At 65.2% G+C, this 24,501-nt stretch overlaps 3 protein-coding genes and 1 long non-coding RNA gene across 5 annotated transcripts; 2 read left to right on the forward strand and 2 right to left on the reverse strand.

The window, feature by feature from the left end:
• The first annotated feature begins 55 nt into the window (after positions 1-55).
• LOC308528026 lies at positions 56-2,529 on the forward strand. Its single transcript, XR_013996666.1, has 4 exons — positions 56-168; positions 1,031-1,183; positions 1,865-1,941; positions 2,454-2,529. It is a non-coding gene; the product is annotated as an uncharacterized lncRNA (long non-coding RNA).
• On the reverse strand, positions 209-6,070 carry CCDC183 (coiled-coil domain containing 183). Its single transcript, XM_081103490.1, has 13 exons — positions 5,905-6,070; positions 5,466-5,543; positions 5,145-5,312; positions 4,905-5,009; positions 4,480-4,602; positions 3,303-3,428; positions 3,147-3,201; positions 2,534-2,634; positions 1,755-1,915; positions 1,356-1,524; positions 1,145-1,270; positions 973-1,069; positions 209-408 (listed from the first exon to the last, which is right to left on the reverse strand). The coding sequence occupies exons 1-13, from the start codon at positions 5,995-5,997 to the stop codon at positions 290-292; spliced, it is 1,521 nt and encodes a 506-aa protein (XP_080959616.1). The 5' UTR covers positions 5,998-6,070; the 3' UTR covers positions 209-289.
• A 2,641-nt stretch (positions 6,071-8,711) lies between these two features.
• TMEM141 (transmembrane protein 141) lies at positions 8,712-11,929 on the reverse strand. The gene is made up of 5 exons (XM_081103722.1): positions 11,812-11,929; positions 11,471-11,537; positions 11,262-11,345; positions 10,909-11,016; positions 8,712-10,493 (listed from the first exon to the last, which is right to left on the reverse strand). Exons 1-5 carry the CDS (start codon positions 11,863-11,865, stop codon positions 10,480-10,482), a joined length of 327 nt encoding a protein of 108 aa, XP_080959848.1. The 5' UTR covers positions 11,866-11,929; the 3' UTR covers positions 8,712-10,479.
• A 3,873-nt stretch (positions 11,930-15,802) lies between these two features.
• LCN15 (lipocalin 15) lies at positions 15,803-22,910 on the forward strand. Of its 2 annotated transcripts, none has more exons than XM_081103720.1 (7): positions 15,803-15,914; positions 16,303-16,442; positions 16,519-16,589; positions 16,774-16,884; positions 17,627-17,728; positions 18,216-18,294; positions 22,780-22,910. In XM_081103720.1, the coding sequence occupies exons 1-6, from the start codon at positions 15,813-15,815 to the stop codon at positions 18,248-18,250; spliced, it is 561 nt and encodes a 186-aa protein (XP_080959846.1). In that variant the 5' UTR covers positions 15,803-15,812; the 3' UTR covers positions 18,251-18,294; positions 22,780-22,910. The 2 variants fall into 2 exon arrangements, with proteins under 2 accessions (XP_080959846.1, XP_080959847.1); XM_081103721.1 differs by lacking the exon at positions 22,780-22,910 and adding an exon at positions 19,840-19,983.
• The last annotated feature ends 1,591 nt before the right edge of the window (positions 22,911-24,501 follow it).

The following is a 24,501-nucleotide window of genomic DNA, read 5'->3' on the forward strand; positions in this document are numbered from 1 at the left end:
CGCACGAGGCGGCGCGGGCGAAAGCGGTGCTGGGGTTTCAGTACAATCCCGCTCTGGCCGCGTCCGCGCTCGGAGCCCTTTCTCGCCCTCACCCCGGACTCCGGGGGCCCCGGGTCCACAGCGAACACCCCGCTCCCCACATCTTCCCGACGCGATGCGCCTGCCCAGGTTCACTTTCTGAGACTCCTGTCTCCCTTCGGAGCCCCCCGCCGTTCTGGAAAAATGTTTATTTTTGTAACAAAGCGCCCGCCGGGGGTGGGGCGCGGGCGCGGGGCGCGGGGCCCCCGGGTCACTTCTTCTTCTTCTTGGCCGTCTTGAACTTCTCCTCGATCACGCGCTGGGACTGCTTCTTGATCTCGGCCCGCGAGGGCACGTAGCTGTGGTCCACGTCGGCGAAGTGGAAGGTTTCTGGGGGAGAGGCGGGAGCCGGGTCAGCCCTGGGCTGGCCTCCGCCTGCATTCATCGCCGGGCGGGCGTGGACCACACGACTCCGTCCCGGATGCTCTGGCCTTTGGGCCCTTACGGACCGGGAGAGACCGCGCCCCCGGGCGCCGGGGCGTGTCTTCCTGCACAACGACCATTGCACAGCCCTCCCTCCCCGATCGAAGTCTCACCCCAACATCCCCGGCACAGCTCAGCCCAGGGCCAGCGCCATGGCTCAGCCCCAGCCCCCTGCCCGCCGGAGTCACTCGGGGCAGCTGCCCTTCAGCTGCTGACCCCGCCTTTCCCTCAGGAACCCCGATAAGGGCTCTCTCTGCCCGGGGCTCCCCCTTGCTCCTTTCTGCCTGCTGATGGGGGTCAGGACATGGCTAGCGTATCCACATGGCTTGGCCACACCAAGTCCCGGGCACACCCTCCATCCCTGTCCCCCCTGGGCAGGTGGAGCGAGCAGCACACCCAGCCTCTGCCCCTGCACAGCTCAGCCCAGCCCCCCGCCCCACCTCCTAGCCCCCCAGCCCCCCCAGCCTGTACCTATCATATCATCCTCCAGCTCCTCAAAGGTGATCCTGGTGTTCTGCTTCTCCTTCAGAGTCGAGGATTCCAGGGCGTCCCTCACCTTCGTGTTGTCCTGCAGGGCCCGGGGGACGGTCAGCTCCGAGGGGACACGGTATGGGGGGGCTTCTCCGCCCCGCCCCTGCGTTACCTCCTCAGTGGTGGACAGCGCCTGCAGTTTGTCAACCAGGTACAGGAGCTTCCTCTCACAGTACGCCAGCTTGCTGTGCAAGTCCAGGCCGTCCAGGCCGTCCAGGCTGTCGGGGGTGGCCATCTTCTGCAGACCGCAAGGTCGGGCTCAGACCCGCTCCGGCCTCCCCAGGCTCCCTGTGCAGGCCGCTCCTCCCCACGCGGGCCGGTACCTGGGCCTCGGGCAGGGCGATGCCGACCAGCCGGAGGTACAGGTTGTCGATGCCCATCTGCAGGGTGAGCAGCAGCTTCTGGCTCTTGGTCATGTTCGTGTGGGCCAGCTGCAGCCTCTCTTGCTCCTCCTTCAGCAGGTCCTGCATTTTATGCTGGACGGACTCAGAGCTGTCGGGTACGATGGGGAGGAAGGTGGCACAGACCTGAGGGCGGAGTTGGGTGCTGTGCTAGATTCAGGGGTTCAAGAGCTGCGATGTGGGCGTGTGGGTCCCCGGCTCCGCTGCAGAGCACGCACGCGCAGGCTGGCCGGCAGTGGACACCCTGGGCTCAGAGCCTGGCCCTGGCCCAGCCCGGGGGGCGGGCAGCCTGGGCAGAGGAAGGGCAGGGCCCCCGGGTACCTGTCGGAGCTGGCCGTCTGGTGGAACTTCAGCAGCGCCTCCTCCATCTCCAGCTTCCTCATCAAGGCCCCCAGCTGAGTGCGCCTCTCCTCACACTCCCTCATCTGCAGCTGCAGGTTCTCCTCCGTGTTTCTCTGAGCCAGGAACTGGCCTGTGATGTCCTGGCCGTCCCAGGAGGGAGAAGCAGGTGTGGGCCGGCCGGGCAGGGCCCACCGAACTGCCCCTCCCCGTGGTCAGGAACGATGTCCTTGGCGGCCGGGCCCTGAGGGCTTGTGGGGGGCCATCCGTCCGTCGGGTGAGGTGCTGTGTGTGTGTCATTGCACGTCACCCCCACAACAAGCAGAGGACAGACCGGAGACCACCACAGAGAGACTGCCCGGCCGCAGGGCGCCTGTGCAAGGGTGGACACGCTTAGGTCAGGGCCGAGGACGGGGCTCGAGGCTTGCTAAGAATAAACCCAGATCGGATTAAAATAAGGGGGGGCAGGTGGAGAGGCAGCTGCTCCTTACAATGCCGTCAGCTTGGGAAGGGGATGGGGTTGGAGGTGGAGGCCACACCTTAGCCGACGCCCTCGGGTCCTCAGATTCTGTGGTTCTCTCATCCCCTGGAACATGCTGGGATGGGCCAGCTGTGTCCCAGGAGGGGCCTCTACTCTGACTTGTCGAGGCCACAGCATTGTGTATTCATTCATTCCAAAAGGCGCCCGCAGAGCCCGGCCCCGTCGGCGTGGAGCCCCCCCACCCCTTCCCTGACACCCCGGGAGTGCCCAGGAGCAGTACCCAGAGGTGGGAGCACCGCACAGCAGTCTTGATTTTCTCCAGCAAAGCAGTCAGATTCGTCTGGTATTCGATATCGGCCTGGGAGTCCTCTTTTTTCCTCACTGAGCAGAGCAGAGGGAAGGATGGCCAGCGTGCAGGGGTGGAGTGGGAACAGAGGTCTCTGCACCTGCCCTCTCATCAGGGCGGGCCCCCCAAGAGCGGGGTCCCTGTCATAGGTGCTTGCACCTTACCCTGCTTCCAGGCAAACCGGCCCATTCAAGGGTGCCCCTGGGCATTGTCTCCAGAGGGGGACCACGGAGCCTGGCTCGGGGGGGCTTAGCGGGGCTTCTCAGAGGCAGCTCAGAGGATCCGAGCTGTCTCTTCTGAGGAGTCACTGGGTGATCAGGCCCTGGGGTGCCTGTGGGGTTTGCAGCTAAGAAGCCAAAGGTTCAGTAATTGGCCATGAGCCCAAAGCAGGTGGCCTTGAAGCTGGTGGCCACAGGCGCCCAGCCTCTGCAGGTATGATCAGGGGGAGGCAGGGGCACGCCCCCTCCCTCCCTCGGTGACCTGTCTGGGTGGCTCCAGCCAGTGCTGGCCTCTCAGGTTCTGGTTGGGGTGAGAGCAGAGCTCTCACCTTTCAGGCTCTCCGCACTCATCAGGTTGGTGGGGAAGTCCAAGTCCCTCCGGCCCTGATGGACGGGGTGGGGTGAGGTGAGCAGCATCCTCCACAGAGGGCCTTCCCCCCCCCGCCCCCCCCCCGCCATCTGCTGCACCGGCCGTGGGCGCTCACCCGGCGGTACTTCTCGCTGGTCTCCTTGGTGTGGATCTTGTCGATCATCTTCTTCTGCTGGTTCAGCCTGTTCTCCCGGGCCCGGCGCTCCTCGATGAAGGTCGCCTCCTTCTGCCGCAAGTTCATCTAGGGACACAGGCAGGCGGTGGGAGTCCGTCCCAGGGAGGCCTCCCCCGTGCTAACTCCAGTGGTCACTTCCCCCGAATTCCTAGATTTGAGAACAGCCATCGAGGCTGTCGGCCAGGCCTCCTTCCTGCAACACGGTGCCCAGCGCTTTTACCATTCTGCTTCCCTCCCTGCACTGCGCTCCTCCACCCCCAGTCCCCCGGCGGCCGCCCCACAGGAGTCAGCTGGCCACAGGCATGGCACCGGCCCTCCGCAGCCTTCTGCCCAGCCCCCCTCGGAACTCACTTAAGTGTCAAAAAACCAACTCTTCATCTTCCCCCAAACCTGGCCTCTTCCTGTCCTGCTCCCGTGGCTGTGCATTCTGGGGGCTGCTCCCTTTCACGTCTAACTCAGTGCCCCCTCCTCGGGTGACCACTCAAAGGCTTCTCAGCCCTCTGGGCTCGCCCCCCCACCCCCACTCTGCCATGGGTCTGGCCCCAGTGACCAGCCTCTGGGCCCCTCTGGTCTGCAGCCAGAACACACCTGTTTGGAAACACAAATGGGGTCCTGTCTGGCCTGTTTCCTCCCAGGGCTCTAGGTTAGGGGGACAGGCTCCAGGAAAGGGGGGGGGGCGAACCCTGAGCCACAGCCACCCACAGCTGCCACTGCTCTCCGCCCACTCCTCTGCAGCTTCGCCCCAGCTCCTGTGCGTCCTGCGGGCCCAGCAGCCCACAGCACCCAGGTCTCCTGTGCTGGCCAGAGCCTGCGTGACACGGACGACTGCATGAGTGGCCACCTCCTCATGTGCCCCTTCCCGAGGACGGCTTTGAGGGGGCCTCGGCACAGACTGGGCGGGTTGGTGGCCCTGCCCAGCCCAAGCCAGGTCTCTCCTCTGTCTACCCTACGGCTTCCTGACGAGGAGGCTCCCTCTGTCCAGGGCCACAGTGTGAGCGGTGGGCGGTCTGGACTTTGGTGGTCGCAGGTGGTGAGGCACGGAGGTGTCCTGAGGAGGCCTGGGCCAGACGGGTGTGCACAGAGCCCTGCAGGGCCCCAGCCAGGGGCCTGCGCTCACCTTGACCTCATCCGTAATCATCATGGCATCTTGGGACATGACTGTCATGTCCGACAGCTCCGAGCAGTAGTCAGCCATCAGGTTCTGCAGCTTGTCCAGCTCGGTGGGGTATCCTGACAGCTCCTGAGGGCAGGGCAGGTGGGCACAGACCGGATGGCACCTCCCCTGGCCTCCCCGTAATCTGTGTCCCCACAGGGTGGCCTGTGTCCGCCCCCCACACCTACACCGCAGACTGAGCGCCCCGAGGACGGGGCCAGAGGGGCTCGCTCGACATGGGTTCGGGGTCAGAGACTCAGGGCTTGAGGGACAGGCTGCCCTGACCAGCTCCTCTGGTTCCCGTCCCAACGGAGATCCCGGCCCTGCACACGCGCTGGGCCTGAGGCCCCGGCCCCTGCTGCCAGCGGGACTCCGGGGGTGGGGCTCACTTTCTTCAGGTAATCCAGCAGCCCCAAGTACAGTAGGTGGATGTTCTGGCTCGTGGTGATCTTGATTGTTGTCTTTTCGATGTTGTTCTCCAACTGGCGGATGACCTGGCGAAGGTACAGCGAGCGCCAGAGGCCAGCCCTGGGGGGCGTGTCTCACGCACCTAGCCCCGCCTTCCCGCGGAGCCCCGCCCCCAGCCCACCTCCCAGAGGCCCCGCCTTCTCGCCGAGCCCCGCCCCCACCTGCAGCAGGCGCAGCTCCTCCTTGGTGGCCACCGGCTGGTGCTGCAGGCCCTCCAGCTGCAGCTGCAGGCTCTCCAGCTGCTGCCCCCGCCGCCGCACCAGGTGGATCAGCACGTTGTGCACGTTCACGCGGTCGAAGACGTACTTGCGCAGCTTCTCCCGCGCCCCCTGGTCGGGAGGGCACGGTGTGCCGGGGGCCGCGGATCCCCGCGCCGGGGGCGGGCGGGCGGGCGGGGAGGGGCCCTGGGGCGGGAAACTGCCCCACCGGCTCCACAGCGTCACTTAGCGGGGCGGGGGCGGGGGTCCCTGCTGCAGCCTCACCTCCATGGAGCAGCGGCAGTGCGCCAGCCTCATGGGCACGTCGTTCCCGCAGGCCCGGGAGATGGACCGCTTGTCGAGCTGTGGGGCGGCGGCGGCTGAGCCGGGCGCAGCTCTGCGTCCCCCCGCCGCCGGCCCCTCCAGGCCTCTTCCGCCCGCGCCAGCCCCGCAGCCAGACCCCGGGAGGCAGGGCGCTCAGGGCCCCGTCCGGGCCTCCCAGCTGCGGTGTGACAGGGGTGCGGAGCGGACGGCCCAGGTCCCCCCGACAAGGCCAGAGGGCCCCGGCTGCAGGTGCAGCCCCGGAGCGCGTGTCCCCGCCCGCCCCTCCCGATGCCCCAGCTCCAGAGGTCAGAGCCGGGACAGGGCAGGGCGCTCCCGTCCACCGGAGGGTCCGGCCCGCCCAGCCCCACCCCCGGGCCGCGGGGCGGGGCGCGCTGCTCACATTCTTAGCCAAAGCCCACTCCTGGGTCCCGCGGCGGATGTTGCTGCGCAGGAGAGCCACCGTGGCCTTGTTCCTGGCCGCCTTCTCCTTCATGGCCTGGACCTGCAGCGCCCGGCATTGCTCTGTGGGCCGGCAGAGGGAGGGGGCCGGGTGTGGGCCGCGGGCTCCGCCGGGATCCGGGGCTGCAGGGCTCCCAGCCGGGGCCCTGCCTCCAGTCGCGGCTCCGTTGGGGCGGAGGGCCTCGCCGCTCAGCCGCGCTTAGCAGTGGGGAGCAGCTGGGTCCCTCCTTGTCCCTCCTTGTCCCCTCTACCTTTGGGGTCGACGATGCTCCAATCTCTGTGGAGCCCCCCCGGCTTCTCCTCTCCCCCCCCACCCGGGACCCCTGCATGGCAGGCCTCTTTGCGGCCTCCTCCCAGCTGTTTGGGAGGTGGGTGGTGGGCTGACCACTAGGCCATTTGCCCTGGGCTGTCCCTGTGTTAAAAGAAGTCCTGCGGCCGGCGTGGCTCAGTGACTGAGCATCGACCTATGAGCCAGGAGGTCACGGTTCGATTTCTAGTCGGGGCACAGGCCCGAGTTTCCAGCTGGACCCCCAGTTCGGGGCGTGCAGGAGGCTGCCGATCAATGATTCTTATCACTGATATTTGTAGCTCTCTCTTCCTCTTTGAAATCAATAAAAATATATTTAAAAAAACAAAACACTGCCCTGGCCAGTTTGGCTCAGTGGATAGAGCGTCGGCCTGAGGACCGGAGGGTCCCGGGCTCAATTCCAGTCAAGGGCACGAACCTCGGTTGCAGGCTCCTCCCTGGCCAGGGTGCGTGCAGGAGGCAACCAATGGGTGTGTTTCTCGCACACTGATATTCCTCTCCCATTGTCTCTACAAATCAATGGAAAAATACCCTCGGGTGAGGACTGAAAACAAAACAAAGCCCTGAGCTCCTGCAGGCAGGCCCCGGACTGTGGTGTGGGTGTGAGGGGGTCCCCCTGGAGCCGCGGACTGTGGTGTGGGTGTGAGGGGGTCCCCCTGGAGCCCCGGACTGTGGTGTGGGTGTGAGGGGGTCCCCCTGGAGCCGCGGACTGTGGTGTGGGTGTGAGGGGGTCCCCCTGGAGCCCCGGACTGTGGTGTGGGTGTGAGGGGGTCCCCCTGGAGCTGCGGACTGTGGTGTGGGTGTGAGGGGGTCCCCCTGGAGCCCCGGACTGTGGTGTGGGTGTGAGGGGGTCCCCCTGGAGCTGCGGACTGTGGTGTGGGTGTGAGGGGGTCCCCCTGGAGCTGTGGACTGTGGTGTGGGTGTGAGGGGGTCCCCCTGGAGCCCCGGACTGTGGTGTGGGTGTGAGGGGGTTCCCGGGGTGGCGGCTCACCCTGGAGCTGGGTGATGGTCTTCAGCTCCTGGATCTGCTCCTCCACGTCCCCCCCTTCGCTCCACATCTTCATCGTGGCCGCAGACCCCGCCTCCACCCTCCCTGTGCTGGGCCTGCTCAGCAGGACAACAGTTCAAATTGTCCCCGGAACCTCGGCCCATTGTGATGGGGGCCAAGGTTCTAAAGCCCCGGGCCCAGCACCACCCTCTGCCGGGCCCAGCACCACCCTCTGCCGCCAGCTGGCCTGAGGGTGAGCCCCCTGGCTGCTCTCTGTTTGGGGGCGTGGCCCCGCGCCCCCCCCCCCATCCCCTTCACTGTCTTCCCAACCCTGACCACTCACCCCCCAGGTTCCACTCCACACCAGTGACCACGAGACCCCCAGCCTCGGCCCTCGCTGCCTCCACTTCCCCCAGGAATTCCCCAGTCCAGCTTTATTTGTTTATTTATTTATTTATTAAAACCGATTTTATTTTTGTTTGTTAATCCTCACCTGAGGATATTTTCCCATGGACTTTAGAGAGAGTGGAAGGGAGGAGGAAACATGGATTGGTTGCCTCCCATACAGGCCCGAGCAGGGCTGGCGGGGATCCAGCCTGCGACCGAGGTACGAGTCCTTGACAGGAATTGAACCCAGGTCCCTTCAGTCTGCAGGCCGATGCTTTATCCACTGAGCAACACCGGCTAGGGCCTGAGCCAAGCATTAGATGTCACTCCAGGAAGGGTCAGTCCCCCATCTCTGCACCCCCAGCCCAAGCTTCCCCAGAGCCATGTGCCCCAAGCACGGGACAGCTGGGACCCCAGGAGGGGCGGCACCCACCGAATTTGGTTGTTACTTTTCCCAGCTACCCTGTGTGACTCCGCTAGGACCCCCCTAACAAAACACCACGGACAGCAGCTTAAACAACAGACATTCATTGTCTCGGGTCCTGGGGGCTGGATGTCCGAGACCCAGGTGTGGGCAGGGCTGGCTCCCCAAGGTCCTGCAGTGGCTGCCCCCCCTGCACCCCCACACGGCCTCTTCCCTGTGCCCATGTGTGTCCACATCTCCTCCTCTTATGAGGGACCCGTCAGGTGGGATCAGGGCCCACCCTCATTGTATTATTTATTTACTAGAGGCCTGGAGCACGGAATTTGTGCACTTGGTGGGGGTGGGGGGGGGGTCCCTCAGCCCGGCCTGCGCCCTCTCGCAGTCCGGGACCCCTTGCTCCTTACTGCCCGCCTGCTTGCTGCCTTACCACTCCACGCGTTGCTCCTCAGCGCTGCCACCTGGGAGGCAGGAGAGGCTCCCACTACCACCACTGCCCTCGCCGGCTGTGAGCCTGGCTTCTCTGGCTGAGTGGCGCTCCCCCTGTGGGAGCTCACTGACCATCAGGGGGCAGCTCCTGTATTGAGCACCTGCCCCCAGGTGGTCAGTGCTCATCATAGCGACTGGTTGTTCCACTGTTTGGTTGGTTTGCATATTAGGGTTTTATTATATAGGATTTTTAATCGTCACCCGAGGATATTTTTCCATTGACTTTTAGGAAGAGTGGAAGAGAGAGGGAAAGACAGAGAAATATCGATGTGAGAGAAACACATTGATTGGTTGTCTCTTGCACATGCCCTTGACCAGGGCCTGGGATGGGGAAGAGCCTGCAACCGAGGTATGTACCCTTAACTGGATTTGCACCCGGGACCCTTTGGTCCACAGGGTGACGCTCTATTCACTGAGCCAAACCAGCTAGGGCCGGCCCACCCTCATTTTAACTTCCTCCCCTTCTCAGAGGTCCAATCTACAAATGCATTGTGTTCTGAGGTCCTGGGGTTAGGGCTGCAATGTGTGAATTTGGGGGGACACGGTTCAGCCCAACAATGGTCTCTGCCCATCTTCCTCCAGGACCTCTTACCTTTCTGGCCACTCTCAGTTTTAAAAAAGTGCATCCAGTCAGGTCTAAAACCCCCCTACCCTCTGCCCTCCCTCTCAGCCAGGCGTTACCCTTGGGGAGGCAGAAGGCTCCCAACCAGAGTCTGAGGCAGAGCCTGGCTACTGTCCCCCACTATTGGTTCTTCCTTCTCGCTCAGATATAGAATTGTGGTGGGGGCGCACGGCTGCCCAGAGCAAGGCTGCCCTCCTGGGTGCCTCTGCACAAGTGTTCAGGACTTAGTTCTGCCAGTGCAGTGCGAGCAGAACGGTGAGTGAGCTGCTCTCTTCCTTCCTGTTGACTGGGATGAAGCCGCGATGGCCGGAGCTGGCACAGCTGCCTGGGGCCATGAGGCAGATTTGGAAGAGAGGCCATTGCAGCAGGGAATGGACTAAAAGGGGCCCCGGCCCCTGAACGTCAGCTCCCGGCCACCCACTGGGACTTTTACAGGAAGGAGACTCTAGGTGGCTTCTGCCATGGTTACCTTGGGCTTCCTTCACTACCTGTCCATCAAGATTCATGGCGCATAGTAGGTGCTCAGTAGGTATTCTTTTGAATGACCGGCCAGGCGGAGAGGCACAGGGGCTGGTCTGGCTGTGCCTTCAGCGAGACTGGGGAGCCAACTGCAAAGGACCACGGACTTGCCCGGAGTTGATAGAATCTCTGCCTTTCCTGTTGGGGCGGGGAGGTGGCTGGTCTTGCCCACTCGTGAGCTTCCCTTCTGTGGGGACAGAGCTCCGGGAAGCTAGCTCGGCCCCCCTCTGCCCCCGGAGAGCGGTGACTTCATCTGACATGTGTGTTTGGGACGCCGGGCGAGTGGGCACAGCCGGGTCCTGCCCCTTGTCCCTCGGGACCAGGTGCTGTTGGCTGTACACCTGGTGGTCTGCTCCTCCGTGCCAGGTTGTATGGAAACAAACCCCTCACCCCCCGCCCCCGCCATGGAGAGGCCTCACTGCCTTACAGGGCGGGTTCAGGAACTGCCTGGCAGAGCCTCCAGTAGCAGCTGCGTGGGCACGGAGGTGACACCTGTCTCCCAGCTTCTTCCTGCTCTTGCGCCCCAGTCGCTGTAGAACTTGGTAGGAAGAGCAAGGCGTTTATTAGTCCCACAGCCCAGCAGCACCTGTCCCCCTGGCCCTGGGGGGTGCGCGCCCAGAAAGGGAGTGTCCGTGCCCCCGAGTGCAGAGTCCTCTCACCACGCGCCCCCAGGGTGCGGGCAGGGCCTCCGGAGCGGGGAGGGCCAGCCTGGGGTGCGAGGTGCTGAGCGCTGTGTTCTAGAACTCTCTGGGCCCAGGTCGTGTGCGCCTGGCTGGAGCTCTCCTAGGTGCGAGAATCTGTAAGAGGCAAACAGAGACAGGTCACACCCTATGGGTGCTCACGGTCCCTGCACCCATTTTACTGTGGCAAAGACGGAGGCAAGGCCTCCAACCCGGATGCAGGCAGTGGAGGCCAGGACGGAGGCCCGTCCGCTGGCTGGCTGATGCCCAGCCCCTCAATCCAGCCGTCTTCATGGGGTGTCCACACGCCTCTCTCTGCACTCCCCCCACCCAGCCCCTCCTGGGTCCTCCTCCTGCCCACGGGGCTGCAAGTTCCGCCTGCTGCACTCACTCCTTCTCCGGGAAGGGCATGCTGGGGGCACGGCAGGAGGCGAGAGACCCCGTCCAGCCTCCACTCCAGCCCCAGGTTTGCCTGCCTGAACCTCGGGGCACCAGGGCCACGGCTTCCGCCCCCCACTCCCCGGCCTCTCACCTGTGCCCATGTCCGTGGGCAGCTTCCCCGTCTCCAGGAAGAGCCAGAGGTCGCTGCACTTCTGGGTCTCCACGCGGGTCACCCAGTAACTGGCCACGGAGCCTGCAACTGGGGGGCAGAACGGGAGGGGGGCTGGGGGTGGGCCTCTGCACTTCTCAGGGACGGGACCGTGGGCACAGATTTTCTGGGCGGATGGTGGTGGTGGGGGTGGGCAGGGCTCCCCGGGAACTGGGGCCCCATCCCCGGGGCAGGGATGCCTGGAACACAGCCCCCCGGGGCTCTTAGTGGGACCCACTCCTCTGAAGAGCCAGAGTCGCCCCGGAAACCTGGGGGCCCAGGCAGGGAGGACCCACCCACGGCCACCAGGACGGTCCACTGGAAGGGGTACTTCAGCCTCCTCTGCACGGACATCTGCAGGCCCAAGGCCGCCCCGGTGCCTGCAAGAGACAGGTCTGTGGGCAGGCTGGCCAGGCGCCCAGCACCTGCAGGCGCTACCTGCTGGGGAGGCAGATGGGGACAGGGGGGCGCGGGCGGTGCACGCTGAGCGCCCGGCCCGGCCTACCTGTGACGAAGGTGACGATGCCCTTCACGAAGGCGCGCGACTGGCAGGCGGCGTACTCGCCCAGCCCCTGCGGGGGAGGGGAGGGGTCACGCTCAGGTCCCCCCTCTTCGTCCGCGGTCCCTCCGCCCCTCCTTTCGGCACTCGCCGTGAGGCCCTGCGCTGGGACACATCCCACCGCCCATGCCGGATGCCCAGCAGGATGCCCACCAGGGTGCCCCACCCCCATAGCAGAGGGTCCTGACTCTGCCCCTTGGCCGCGACGAGGGCGCACCCGCCGAGCCCCCGCCCCGCTCAGGTCAGCTCTGCGGTCGGGAGCCCGCGTCCTAGGCCGGCCTTCTCACCGGGTGCTTGGCGGCTACGGCGTCGTCCACCCGGGACAGGCCCAGGTTCACCATGGCTGGTGGGGCCTGGCCGGCCGGTCCACGCAGGCGCGGGCGGAGGGACCGGGGCGGGGCGGGGCGGGGCATGGTGGAAAGGGGCGGGGCCTGGCCGGCCGGTCCACGCAGGCGCGAGCGGAGGAGCCGGGGCGGGGCGGGGCGTGGCGTGGTGGAAAGGGGCGGGGCATGGTGGAAAGGGGCGGGGCCTGGTCGGCCGGTCCACGCAGGCGCGAGCGGAGGAGCCGGGGCGGGGCGTGGCGTGGCGTGGTGGAAAGGGGCGGGGCCTTGAGGGCCTATCTGCGCAGGTGCCGGCGGAGGGGCCGGCCGGGGCGGGGCGTGGTGGAAAGGGGCGGGGCCTTGAGGGCCTATCTGCGCAGGTGCGGGTGGAGGGGCCGGGCGGGACCTGGTAAGGACCAGATGGGCGGGGCGGGGCGGGGCGGGGCGGAGAAGAGGGGGCGTGGCCGGGAGAAGGGGGCGGGGCCTGACGCACCCCACAGCCCAGGCTCTGTGAGGTTGCGCGGTGGCATGTGGGGTCGCGCTCCCCATCACGGGCCCAGCTTGGTCCCTGGAGCTGGACTCCTCCACCTGAGCCCTCTGCTGCCCGCCCCCCAGCACACGGGCTCCTGTCTGGGCTGTGAATTCCAGATACTAACGGACAGAGTGAGCCTGGGCGGGGTTGGGCGGGTGCAGGCCTCCTTCAGGGTCTCACCTCTGGGTGCCCCGGGCAGCTCTGCGGAAATGCTGCTGGGGTCCCCACCACACGGGCCAGAGGGGTCCAGAGGCCGCCTCCCTTCTCTGTCCCAGAGGAGCGATCTCCTTGCTCCCCCGCGGGTTTCTTCCTGGGCAAGCCCTGCGGGGCCTGGGCGCCCGGCTCCAGGAGGGGCCGCGACCCTGCAGGCTGTGTGGGTGTGCTTGTGCGCACACTGTGCGTTGCACAGGCGCGTGGGTGTGTGAGGGTGGTGGGAGGGACCCCCCCCCCCCCCCCCCCCGCGCACCTTGCCAGCAGGAGATTACTGAAGGATATCAGGCTCCGGATTAGCAGGAGAACGGAGTCCTCTGACCCTAGGTCCTTCCTAACCCAAGGAAGGACTGAAGCTCTGAGCTGTTTTTTTAAAAAAATTTACTTCAGAGAGGAAGGGAGCGGAGGAGAGGGAGAAAAACATCAGTGATGAGAGAGAATCATTGATTAGCCGCCTCCTGCATGTCCCCCACTGGGGATCGAGCCCACGACCCGGGCATGTGCCCTTGACTGGAATCGAACCCGGGGCCCTTCAGTCTGCAGGCCGATGCTCTATCCACTGGGCCAAACCAACTAGAGCAAGCTTTGTGCTCTTGCCGGAGGTCTGTCCTGCTCCATCCCCGCCCCACCCTTTCCCTGGCGCTCTGGACTTCTAGCGGGAACTTATACTCCTTCAGGCTGCCCTGCCCTTAACCCAAGAGGTGGCATTGGGGAAGATTTTATATACACATTAGAGGCCTGATGCACGAAATTTGTGCAAGAGTCTCCGCTCTCGCAGCCCCAGCTTTGTCCGAAGGTCGTCCGGATGGTCGTTCTGCCGTTCAGTTGATTTGCATATTATGCTTTTATTATTATAGATGTAGCTTGTATATATGCTTTTAAAAATTAAGGCCTGCCCTGGCCGGTTTGGCTCAGTAGATAGAGCATCCATTGGCCTGCGGACTGAAAGGTTCCAGGTTCGATTCCGGTCAAGGGCATGTACCTTGGTTGCGGGCACATCCCCAAGTAGGAGGTGTGCAGGAGGCAGCTGATCGATGTTTCTCTCTCATCGATGTTTCTAACTCTCATCCCTCTCCCTTTCTCTCTGTAAAAAATCAATAAAATATATTTAAAAAAAATTAAGGCCTGATTTAAGTACAGTGGAATTTGCCCTTTTTGGCGTGTAGCTCTAAGTTTAACCCATGCAGTCAGTCATGTGACCACCGCAGCCCACCCAACCCAAAGTCTCTGCAGGCCACTTGTCATCAGTGGCTTTCCCACCGTGTCCCTGGCAACCATGGCACAGCTTTCTGTGCCTCTGGGTTTGCCTTTTCTAGAACATCCTGGAAAAGGGGCCCAGGCTGTGCTTCCTGGCGTCTCTCACCGCATCAAGGGAGTGGGGTTTACCCAAGTTGCTGTGCTAACTCACGACTTGTTCCTTCTGTGCCTGAAAAGTGCCCACCCCCAGGGGCTGCAGCCCTGTCACCCATTCCCGAGACACCGTTGTTTCCACTCCTCGGTGCCGGTGAATGAAGTCCCCCCGACACCCACGCTGGGCTTTGCGTGTTTTATTTCTCTGGCGTAGACCCCTGGGGTGCGGTTTTCGGGTGGCAAATGAGTGTTGAGCTTTAGAAACCTGCCTGGCGGTTCCCAGTGCGCTGCCCACCTCCCCACCCAGCAGTGATGTGTTTGTGTAAAAACACGCTGCATTCCCACAGGTGAGCAGGTGTGTCCCAGGGGGCTCCACTTGCCTCTCCCCAGGATGAAGAATGTTGAACTCTTTTTCATGTTTATTTTCCACCCAAATGTCTTCTTTTTTTTTTTTTAAATATTTTTATTGATTTCAGAGAGGAAGGGAGAGGGAGAGAGAGACAGAAACATCAACGATGAGAGAGAATCATTGATCAGCTGCCTCCTGCACGCCTCCTACCAGGGATCGAGCCCATAACCCGGGCTCATGTGCCCTGACCACGAATTGAACCGTGACCTCCTGGTTCATAGGCCTCCTGGCTGCACCAGGACATCAGCCAGGCTCAACCCCTGAGCCACGCCGGCTGGACAAATGTCTTTGTTGAAATGTCTTTCTAAACCATGTTTCCCGTTTTTTTGTGTGTTGTTTTTTTCACATTGGGTGGTTTGTTTTTATTCTCGAGTCTTGAGAGTCCTTTTGTAGATTCTGGGTCCAAGTCCTTTATCAGATGTATGTTGTGTAAATATTTTCCTGGGAGACTTTGCCTGCCTTCTATCCTGTGACTCTGGGACGAGCTGGCGCCTCCTGAACCCTGTGGAGGCGCCAGCAGAAGCCTTGGCTCCACCCCTCCCTCACGCTGGCGACCGAGGTCTTTCTCCCACCCCAGACCCCTTCTACTCTGGAGCATTGCTAGTTCCAGCCCTCCCCGGGGACCCGGGGCATCTGGGTGGGGTGCCCAGGCCACATGCTGCTCCTGGCAAGGTTTCCCTGGGTGCTTGGTCTGCATGGACACGAGAGGTCACCTGCAGAAGCCTTGGCACCCCAAGCCCCCACCAGCTGGCAGTGCCTCCCTGGCGACACTCCCGCCCAAATACTTATGCAACCGGTGATAAGGCGACTCAGAGACCATAATCCATCCTGAGTGACAGCTCACCCCCACCCTTCCGCGTGCTTGCTGGAGGCCTAGTTGGTGGCTGTGTGGGGTAGGGGTGGGGTAGAGGAGGTCTGGAGAGAGGGGCGCCCAGGCCTTTGATGTCACCTCTGTCACAGCTGCCCTGGCACAGGCTCTGCCCCTGGACAAGGTCCCAAGGCCGGGCCAGTGGTGACTTCACTACTGTGTGGGGAGCAGAGGGAGTGAGGACTGGGGGGGACTCAGGCCCATTGTGGGGGCCGCTGGCTAGAGCAAACCTGAACCTGACTGCTCCCCGCAGCACCCCAAGGGCCCTGGGTCCCCTGCCCCAGCCACACTGGAGGTGGACGGAGGTGCTGAGGACCCTAGTCTCTGCTCGGGCCCCCAGGACTGCCGGGCAGGTCAGAGGGCAGATCCCCAGCTTGGAGGAGTCAGGTGAGAGCCCGGCTTCCTGGAGCCGTCCAGGAAATGACCCCCGGAGCCTGTGGGGACACTTGAGTGATTGTGCCCAACAATGGACAAAGGAGGCTGGGGTTTCCGGAGCCCGAACACCTTACACCGCCCAGCCTGCCGATCTGGTGAGCCCGCTGAAACCTATAAAGCCGGGTCCGCTGGTGCTCAGACACAGTCAGGGGCCAAAGACAGGCATGGGGATGCAGTCCGTCCTGTTGGGCCGGGTTCTGGTGCTGCTCTGTGCGTCCACGGCTTGGGGTGATGTCCTGGTGCAGCCAGATTTTGATGCCAAGAAGGTACCGGAGGCCTCCGTGCTGTGCTGTGCTGTGGTGGGGCTGGGGGCTGAGCTGCTGAAACCCGCAGCGATGGGGGAACAGCCAGAGCCGTCTCCCCCTGCGAGGCCTCCGGCCTACGACCCTTTAGACTTGCTCTCTATGGAACCCTGAAACCACCCCGGGGGGGTGGTGGTGATTGCTGACCCACTTCGCAGTGGGGTACGGAGGCTCACAGTGGTGGCGTGACCTGCCCCCAATACGTGCAGAACAGGCTCTCGTCCACCCCGGCCTCAGACCCAAGAGGTGGACACTCTGGAGACCCGCCGTGGGTCCTCAGACAAGTCCCGGTTCTGGGCGGCCGGCCTTGTGCTCTGGGCCCTGAGCCTGCTGGTCACCGAGCTCCTCCCAGTTCTCAGGCCTCTGGTACGTGGTCGCCATGGCCTCCGACTGCAAGGTCTTCCTGGGCAAGAAGGACCACCTGCTGATGTCCACCACGGCCATCACCGCCGGGGCTGGGGGCAACCTCAACGTCCACATGGAGTTCCCTTGGTGAGCCTGGCGCGGTGCCGCTGGCGGGTGGGGGGGCCTGGGCAGCTCGGAGAGTGAGCGGGCTGTGCACCCTCAGGGGTGACGGCTGCAACCGCATGGACGCCGAGTTCCTCAAGGTGGGCGCCGAGGGACACTTCAGAGTCCCAGGTAGGTCCTGCCCCTCCGCCTTCCTAGGCCCCTGCTGCCGGTTCTCCACGGGGTGATCATGGGACTGTCCTGATCCCCAGGACCCCCTCCATCACCACCTCCTGCCCCTCTCCCTTCGCCCCGGGGAGCAGAGGCCAGCGCGGGTGGGGGTCGGTCCGGGCCCTGCAGCTCTCCTCCTCCCCAGACTTGGGCTACCTGGACGTGCGCATCGAGGAAACGGACTACAGCTCCTTCGCCGTGGTCTACATCTACAAGGAGCTGGAGGGGGCGCTCAGCACCATGGTGCAGCTCTACAGTGAGGCCCGCCTGCCCCGCCCCGCCCCGCCCACGAGGCCCCGCCCACCCATTTATGTCCCGCCCACCCACCTAAGTCATGCCCCGCCCACCCATTATGCCCCTCCCCCTCCCGCCCCGCCCCACCCCCGTCCCGCCCACACAGGCCCTGCCCACCATCTATGCCTCGCCCCCGCCCACCCCTCTCGCCCCGCCCACCCTTTTCCTCCTGGCCCCGCCCCTTCAGGACCGGCCCCCAATCCTCCTTTGCCTCCTCCTGGTCACTTACTCCCAAGTCTGGGCCAGGGAGGGTCGGTCCGGGTGTGAGATGGGGCAGCGGGACTCACCGCGCTTTGATGGGCAGGGGTTGCCTGGAGGGGCCTCTGAGGGCGGACACGCAGGCCCCCCGCTGGCCTCCTGAGGGTGGGGACCCACCTTCCTGGCTGCCTGAGACCCTGAACCAGGGCTGAGAGCCTATCTGGCTTTCATTTCCGGGGTATCTGCAGAGTGGAGCTCCCCCAACTGGAGAGGCTGGGGTGAAGGCAGGAGGGTGGCCTTGCAGGAGGAGAGTCTATGGGGGGCGAGGCGAGCCCAGGGAAAGGAGCTGGGCCCCCACCTCCTGGACACCCTGTGTGACTCGGGAAAGGGCGCCCCTCTGGGCCGATTCCAGCCCCCACAGCCCCTCAGCCAGGCAGGCACACCTGTCTGTCCTCGCCGCTCACCTCTGTGAGCCGCGGGGTTACAGGGGCCCTGCTCTGCCCCAGGCCGAACCCAGGAAGCGAGTCCCCAGGCCCTGAAGGCCTTCCGGGACTTCTACCCGACCGTGGAGCTCCCGGACGACATGACGGTCATGCTGCCGAAGTCAGGTGCCCGGCCTCGGCCCCCCCCCCCGCCCCCCGCACCCCCCTACCCGGCCTAGCCCGGGCCGAGCCCCTCCCCCCCCCCCCCCCGCCCTCCGCTCCGACCAAACCCCGCCCCCGCCTCGCCCCGGCCAAGCCTTGTAGCACCAAGCCCCGCCCCTCCCTGACCAGTCCCGGCAAGCCCCGCCCACCAACCCGCCCCAAGCCCCGCCCCTCCGGGCCAGATCCCGCCCCGCCAAGCCCCGCCTTCAGCTCCCTTTCTGATTCCCTGAGCTTAAGCCAGCGGCTGGGCTGGCAGCGACTCCAGCCCCTCCTGCCCGCAGCCCCTTCCCCCCCACACACCCGAGGGAGCGGCCTGGGGAGCCCAGAAGGGAGAGTCCTCGGCTCCACCCTCTGGGTTTGGCTGTACCGGTCCCACCACACCCAGGGGTTGGGGGCTTGGTGGGGCGTGTCTGCCGGCTCCGCCTCTCACGGACTGTCTTCCTTCCTACAGATGCGTGCTCCTCGGGGGGCCAGGAGGCACCCTGACAGCTCTGGAGACTCACCGGGGCCCTTCCCAGGTGGAGGACAGGGTAATCCCCCTTCCTGTCCTGCAGGGCCTGCGCCCTCTCCTCCCCAGGCCTCCTGCTCTCCCACCGGATTCCCCGCCCACCAAATCCACTTGCATTGTTCCGCCAGGTTGTGGTGCTTCAGTCTCAGCTCCCCTCCTCCAGGAAGCCCCCTTGGATTTCCTTCATCTGACATAACAAATGACCACAAACGGGGTGGCTTAAAAACAAGAGACAGTTACCCTCTCACAACTCTGGAGGCCACAGGCCCTAAATGGAGGTGTGGGCAGGCAGGGCTGGCTCCTCCCCGGGTTCCAGAGGCAACCCTCTGCCTCCCCAGCTCCTGGTGGTGCCGGCAACCCTGGCCTCCCTGGGCTTGTAGACCCGTCCCTCCCATCTCTGCTCCACTGTCCCATGGCCGTCTCCCTCTGCGTGTCTGTGTCCAAAGGTCCTTCTTCTTACAAGGACACCCGTCATTGGCTGTGGGGCCCACCCTAAATCCAGGGGCTCTCATTGTGAGACCCCTAAGTAATTACTTCTGAAAGAACCTATTTCCAAAAAAGGTCACATTCAGAGTTCCAGGTGGACTTGAATGTTGGGGGGGATCTATCCAACCTGGTGCAGTGTGTCCCCATTTGCCCCAGCTCACCCCCTGGGCACCAGGCCCCTGCTTTGGGAAGGCCTGGGTCCTCGTCCTCTCTCTGAGGGTCCCCTGGAGGACCCCCATTCACTGCCCTCACAGGGCTGGGTCCCCGGGAGCCCTTGGGACACACAGGCAGGTGGGTGGGGTCTTGGGGACAACTTCCCCCAAAGTAGACACCAGGGAACCCTCAGGCCCCTTCCCTAGGTTCCTGGAGGAGAATTCGGGAACCTCAATAAAGCAGTGAATGCAGGTTGGGAGGCGGCCTTGCCCCCTCTCCTGGCAGTCACGGCGTCCGCACTGGGAAGCTTCCTCTTTATCCTGCACCCCGTTCCCTGGGCCCCTGGCTGTCCTGGCTACGAACCCAGGGTCCTGGGGACATTGGGGTGCTTTGACTTTCCGTGGGTCTAGCTGACGCTGCGGGCATCCTGGTGCCGCCTTCTGTCCGTCACACGCATGGTTGTTTCAGAAACATTACCGGGTAGGAGGAGAGGGCGTAGGGAATCGAGCCAAATCCTGCTGTTCCAGAAGGTTCTACCTGTAGAGAGTGTGAGCCCCATCTTCCTGCTCTGTGCCCCCCCCCCCCAGATGGTCTTAAAAAGAAAAAGCAGCTTTCGGGTCAGGTGCCGGTCTGTGGGCTCCGCGGTGTTTACTGGCCACCCTGGGCCTTGCTTCCACACCAGCCCCTCACCGCCCGCCAGCCAGCCAGGGAGGAGGCACCGGCACTGTGGCTGGGTCCCCAGGACCCCGGGCAGCCCTGGGGCCCCTGGGGGAGCAGTGGTGGGCGTGTTCTGCATCTGCAGAACTTCGGGTAGCAGAGTAGCTCTCAGGGCCGTGCAGGGGATGCTGTGTGGGGGGGCAGCCGGGGCGTCTGAGTGTTTGCTGAGCGGGCGGGTGGGTGGATGACCACGCCTTTCCCGTCCCTGCAGGGCAAGCCGGAGCAGCAGGCCTCGCTCGGCACCCCACGCCTCCCAGACCCCGGCCTTCCCTTTACTCCAGGCCTTGCCCACCTCCTCCTGCTCACCCCCATCCCCAGTGCCTCCCCTTCCGCACAATAAACTGATGCTACAGGCTCCAGGCTCCTCACTCCTTGGAGAGGCCTGAGGGAGAGCACAGCGCGCCCCACCTCGGCCTTGGGCTTCTGGGGAACTGAGGCAGGGAGGAGGGTGGGCAGGGACTCTGGCTGCTGGGCTCCTCCTGGCTGAGTGAGGGCGGGAGGCTCCGGCCAAGCCTGGCACCTGGACGCCGGGCAGCATCTCGCTCCCGCCGGCTTGACCCCATGGACTCGCAGCAGCTGCGGGAAGCCGAGGCCCCTGGGGAGACGGGCCCTCCTGCTGGGGCCCCGCGGCAGAGCAGCTCGGGGCCTTGGGGTTTCACTCCCGCCGCTGGAGTGGCCCCGACCTTGGGCACCTGTGTAAGCCTCTGCGAGGCCCGGAAACGGGTCACGGCGGTGGCCAGCGCTCTCCGCGCCCTTGGCTGCCAGCCGGCCCGCTGGGCACGTGCTCCTGGCTTCCCAGACCTGGAAGCGGAGGCACAGAGGTCAGCGACTTGAGCTGCCAGGGGCCCAGCTGGGGGTCAGGCCCCGGGGTCAGGCTCCAGGGCCCGGCTCCATGCTGACCTCGAGGAGATGTGGGGGCAGGAGAGCCGCCCCGGGGCCCACCACGCCGTTCCCCTCCCTGACGCCAAGCCTGTGGTCTCCCCAGGAGTCCGGCGTCCAGGTTATGTCCGGCGCGCACCTCAAAGGGCCGGCGTGGGCGGGCAGGAAGGCGCGGAGGTCCCGCCTCACCGCTCACGGTGCCCTGCGGCCCTGGCAGGGCTGGCGCCGGAAGGAGTCGGCCCTGAGGACACCTGTCCTCATCCTGCCCTGGTCACCCAGAGGCAGCAGGTGCCCCCACACTTCCTGTCTCCCCTCTGCTGCTCGGTCAAGCCCATCCCAGGGGCCCTGGCTTATCCACCCGGGGCCAGGGTCAGCCTGGGGCCGGGGTCAGCCAGCCCTCAGCCTCCTCACCCCTCTGCCCCTGCCCTGGGATGGACCCCTGGGTCCCCAGTGTGCCAGCCAGTGGGCCACCCCGTCCTAGCTTGAACCCCAACCTGACAGCCTTTGTCGGAGGCAGTGCCACACCCAGGAGGCATCATTACAGACGGGGAAACAGGCAGAGTAGCAGGGTCACGTGGCTGGAGGGGCAGGCCGGTACCCAGGAAGCCTGAGTGTGTCTTCACCCTGACGTGCTTATCGTCTGGCCCTGGGCCTGGGATAAGGGCACTGGGGGCGGGGGTGGGGGAGGGAGGCCTGGGCACGGTGGACATGGCACAGGAAGGAGAAAGCAGTCGTCGGCGGTGGCGGGTCGGTGCCCGCAGAGGTCCACCAGGCCGGCCAGACCCTCCTCCGCCTCCCTCGGCCCCTCCCCCCCCAGGCCTCAGAGGTGCTCCCCCTGCAGGAAGGATCCTCAGAGGAGACCCCCAGGCAGAGGACCCCTCGCTCATTCCCGCACCCGGAGGGCAGGGCCCCGCTCGGCTCTTGGCACCCAACTAGCCCTCCGAGCGTTTGCCCCAAAGAGCGCGGCTCAGTGGCTGAGCGTCCACCTGTGAACCAGGAGGTCAGGGTTCCGTTCCCGCTCAGGGCACTGGCCCGGGTTGTGGGCTCCATCCCAGTGTGGGGCGTGCAGGAGGCGGCCGGTCCCTGATTCTCTCTCATCCTGGATGTTTCTGTCTCTCCTTCCCCCTTCCTCTCTGAGATCAATAAAAATATATTTAAAGAAAAAGAAAAAGGAAGGGCCCTGGCAGGAGTGGGCCCCAGGGCACCGGCCGACAAGTCCCGTCCGTGTGTCGGTGGGGAGCTGCCGGGAGCCTGGCGGTGCTCTGGCCCCTGTGGGGTGGGACCTCCTGCTCTCAGGCCCCCGCGGGCCCTGTGCCGCGTCCACGCTGTCCCGGCTGCTCCGGGCCAGGCCAGCCCCGCGGGGCTGTGGGCGTCCCACGGCGGGATGGCCCTGCGGCAGGAGAGGCCAGCTCCTCTGGCAGCCTGTGGCCCGTGATTGCGTCACCCGCGTCCCTGGGATATAAACCGGGTGCCGGGCAGCGGCGTGGAGAGCGCTGGGCAGCGATGGGGGCCGGGCTGCTGGGCGCTGTCCTGGGCCTGGTCCTGGTGCAGGTGGAGGTGGCCGTGCAGGACCTGGACCTGCAGAAGGTGGCTTCCCGGCTTGGTCTTGGGGAGAGGGGGTCGGGAGGGGCCCCGTGTCCAGCAGAAGGTGGCTTCCCGGCTTGGTCTTGGGGAGAGGGGGTCGGGAGGGGCCCCGTGTCCAGCTGCTCCAGTCCCCGTCCCTCCAACCCCCAGCTGAGGCCGGAGCAGCTGCCCCGCTGGGGGCCCAGCGCCCACCCAGGTCGGCCCCCACCTGATGCTGGGGACACAACTTCTTTTCTGTTGCAAAAACGATCAGCGGAGAGTTCCGGTGAAGGAGGACAGAGCTGTGCCTCTTCTGTGGGGACAGGCTGCTGGCGGCTGAGGGCCCCACAGGGCCACGGGCTCCTGCCTGGTTTTACAGCTGGCGCCCTCTCCAGCCTCTCTCTCTCTCTCTCTCTCTCTCTCTCTCTCTCTCTCTCCCCCTGCCATTCCCCGTCCCTCAGGGGCGCAGAGCGGGCAGAGGCGCTTCCCCGGGGACTGCACACCGGCCTGGGGGAGGGGCTCCCGTGGGCATGGCCGGCTGATGCCAGAAGGGGCCCCTCCCAAGGGTGACCGCCTGCTCCTTTGCCCCGAGCCTTGCGCTGTCCGCTGACCTTTCAGAACTGGCAGCTCCCTCCCCGGGGGGCTGGGGGCCCCACCCCTGGACCTCCGTCTGGCGGCCCCATGGTCTTGGCTCTGCCCCTCCCTCTAGATTGCGGGGTTCTGGCGGGAAGTCGGCGTGGCTTCCAACCAAAACCTGGCGCTGAAGACCCCGAGGCGGCCGGAGGCCGTGTTCCTGACCCTGCGCGGGGCCGAGCTGACCGTGAAGGCCGCGTACAACAGGTGAGGCCCGAGCTCGCCGGGAGCAGGTGTCCGCCAGGTGCCGGGGCGGCCCAGCTGCATGCCGGTGGCTCTGGGGTGTGGACGGTGTGGTCACTGGTGGGCCAGCCCTCCCTGCGCCCACCACTGAGACCTTGACCCGCCTCCCCCACTGAGACCAGAGCCCGTGCTCCTGGCAGCCCAGCTCTCCCTTAGCATCAGAGCCGCCGCCGCCGTCCATGTAGGAAGGAAGTGGCTTCAGGGAAAGTGGCTCCCGTGGTCCCGGAGCCACGGAGCCATGGATGGGGAAAGGGGGAGGCCGGGGGGCTCCGCCCTGTCCTTCCTGAAGACATGCCCCCCCCCCCACCGTGTGCCCAGCAGGGGACGCAGTCTGTCTTTTCCTAATGAGCACTCTGCTGCCTTTCAGCTCAGGAAGCTGTGAGACAGAGAACATAGTGGGCTCAGAGGTCGATGTTTCGGGGAGATTTGTTTTTCCCGGTAAGAACGTTGTCCTGTTGTTGCAGGTACAACCCCGTGGCCCTGCACACCGGCAACGTGGCCTTGCTGCTCCCACTCTGTTCCCCACTCTGCTCCCTGTGCTGCTCCCACTCTGTTCCCCGCTCTGTTCCCCGCTCTGTTCCCTGCGCTCCTCTCCACGCTCCAGACTTTCTCACGAACACACCTGCCATCCTTCAAGGGCTACTCTAGCCCCCATCCTCCACCCGGGCATTATGGACGGGTCAGGGGGGTGCGGAGAGGAGGGAGTCTGACCCCAAGGGGTGCTGGTCTGCACAGCCGCCCCTTCCACTCGCTCCCCAGGCCACAGGGAGATCCATGTGATCGACACGGACTACGAGCGCTACGCCATCCTGAGGCTGTCCCTCCACTGGCAGGGCAGGGCCTTCCACGTGCTCAAGTACTTCAGTGAGCGCCTGGCGGGCCCTGCGGTCCTACTGGGGTCCTGCTGCCCCACCCCTAGCCCCCCTCAGCCCCCCTCAGCTATCCTCAGCCCCCCTCAGCCCCTCCCAGCCATCCTCAGCCCCCCTCAGCCCCCCTCAGTCCCCCTTAGCTGCCCTCAGCCCCCTCAGCCCCCCTCAGCCCCCCTCAGCCCCTCTCAGCCATCCTCAGCCCCCCTCAGCCCCTCTCAGCCCCCCTCAGCCCCCCTCAGCCCCCCTCACCTGCTCAGCCTGCTGCCCCCACAGCTCGCAGCCTGGAGGACCAGGATGAGCCGGGCTTCTGGCGGTTCCGGGAGCTGACGGCAGACACGGGGCTCTACCTGGTGGCCCGGCACGGTGAGCCCAGGCCGTGGGGCGGGCGATGGGCCGGGGACGCTGTGGGTGGGGTCCGGGCACGTCCGCATCCCTCACACACCCCGTCCACAGGGAGGTGCGCCAAGCTCCTGAAGGAGGTGAGCATTCGCCGGCCGCTCTGCCCGACAGGACCGACTCCGCTAGCCCCGGCCTCCAGGGGGGTGACACGCAATGCCAGGCGGGGCCGGAGGCCGGTGCAGGGCCGGCTGGCTGGGGGCTGGGCCGGGTCCCCTTCCATGCAGCAGGCAGCCAGGGGCCGCTGGACGCTGACGTCCAGCCTGGTGGGGCCCTGTGGGCACCGTCTC

Source organism: Myotis nattereri, assembly GCF_964212035.1.
Source record: "Myotis nattereri genome assembly, chromosome: 12".
NCBI classification, from domain to species: Eukaryota; Metazoa; Chordata; class Mammalia; order Chiroptera; family Vespertilionidae; genus Myotis; species Myotis nattereri.

What these genes read in the sequence shown, in the direction of transcription:
- CCDC183 (XM_081103490.1), bottom strand. Translation starts at nt 5,997, where the DNA reads ATGAAGGAGAAGGCGGCCAGGAACAAGGCCACGGTGGCTCTCCTGCGC. An exon ending in TGATTACGGATGAGGTCAAG is followed by an intron (nt 3,429 to 4,479) that starts GTGAGCGCAGGC and finishes CTGTGTCCCTAG; the next exon opens with ATGAACTTGCGGCAGAAGGA. An exon ending in TCGCCCTGCCCGAGGCCCAG is followed by an intron (nt 1,271 to 1,355) that starts GTACCGGCCCGC and finishes TGCGGTCTGCAG; the next exon opens with AAGATGGCCACCCCCGACAG.
- TMEM141 (XM_081103722.1), bottom strand. Translation starts at nt 11,865, where the DNA reads ATGGTGAACCTGGGCCTGTCCCGGGTGGACGACGCCGTAGCCGCCAAG. An exon ending in CCGTAGCCGCCAAGCACCCG is followed by an intron (nt 11,538 to 11,811) that starts GTGAGAAGGCCG and finishes CCTCCCCCGCAG; the next exon opens with GGGCTGGGCGAGTACGCCGC. An exon ending in CATCGTCACCTTCGTCACAG is followed by an intron (nt 11,346 to 11,470) that starts GTAGGCCGGGCC and finishes TGTCTCTTGCAG; the next exon opens with GCACCGGGGCGGCCTTGGGC.
- LCN15 (XM_081103720.1), top strand. Translation starts at nt 15,813, where the DNA reads ATGGGGATGCAGTCCGTCCTGTTGGGCCGGGTTCTGGTGCTGCTCTGT. An exon ending in CAGATTTTGATGCCAAGAAG is followed by an intron (nt 15,915 to 16,302) that starts GTACCGGAGGCC and finishes AGCTCCTCCCAG; the next exon opens with TTCTCAGGCCTCTGGTACGT. An exon ending in GTCCACATGGAGTTCCCTTG is followed by an intron (nt 16,443 to 16,518) that starts GTGAGCCTGGCG and finishes GTGCACCCTCAG; the next exon opens with GGGTGACGGCTGCAACCGCA.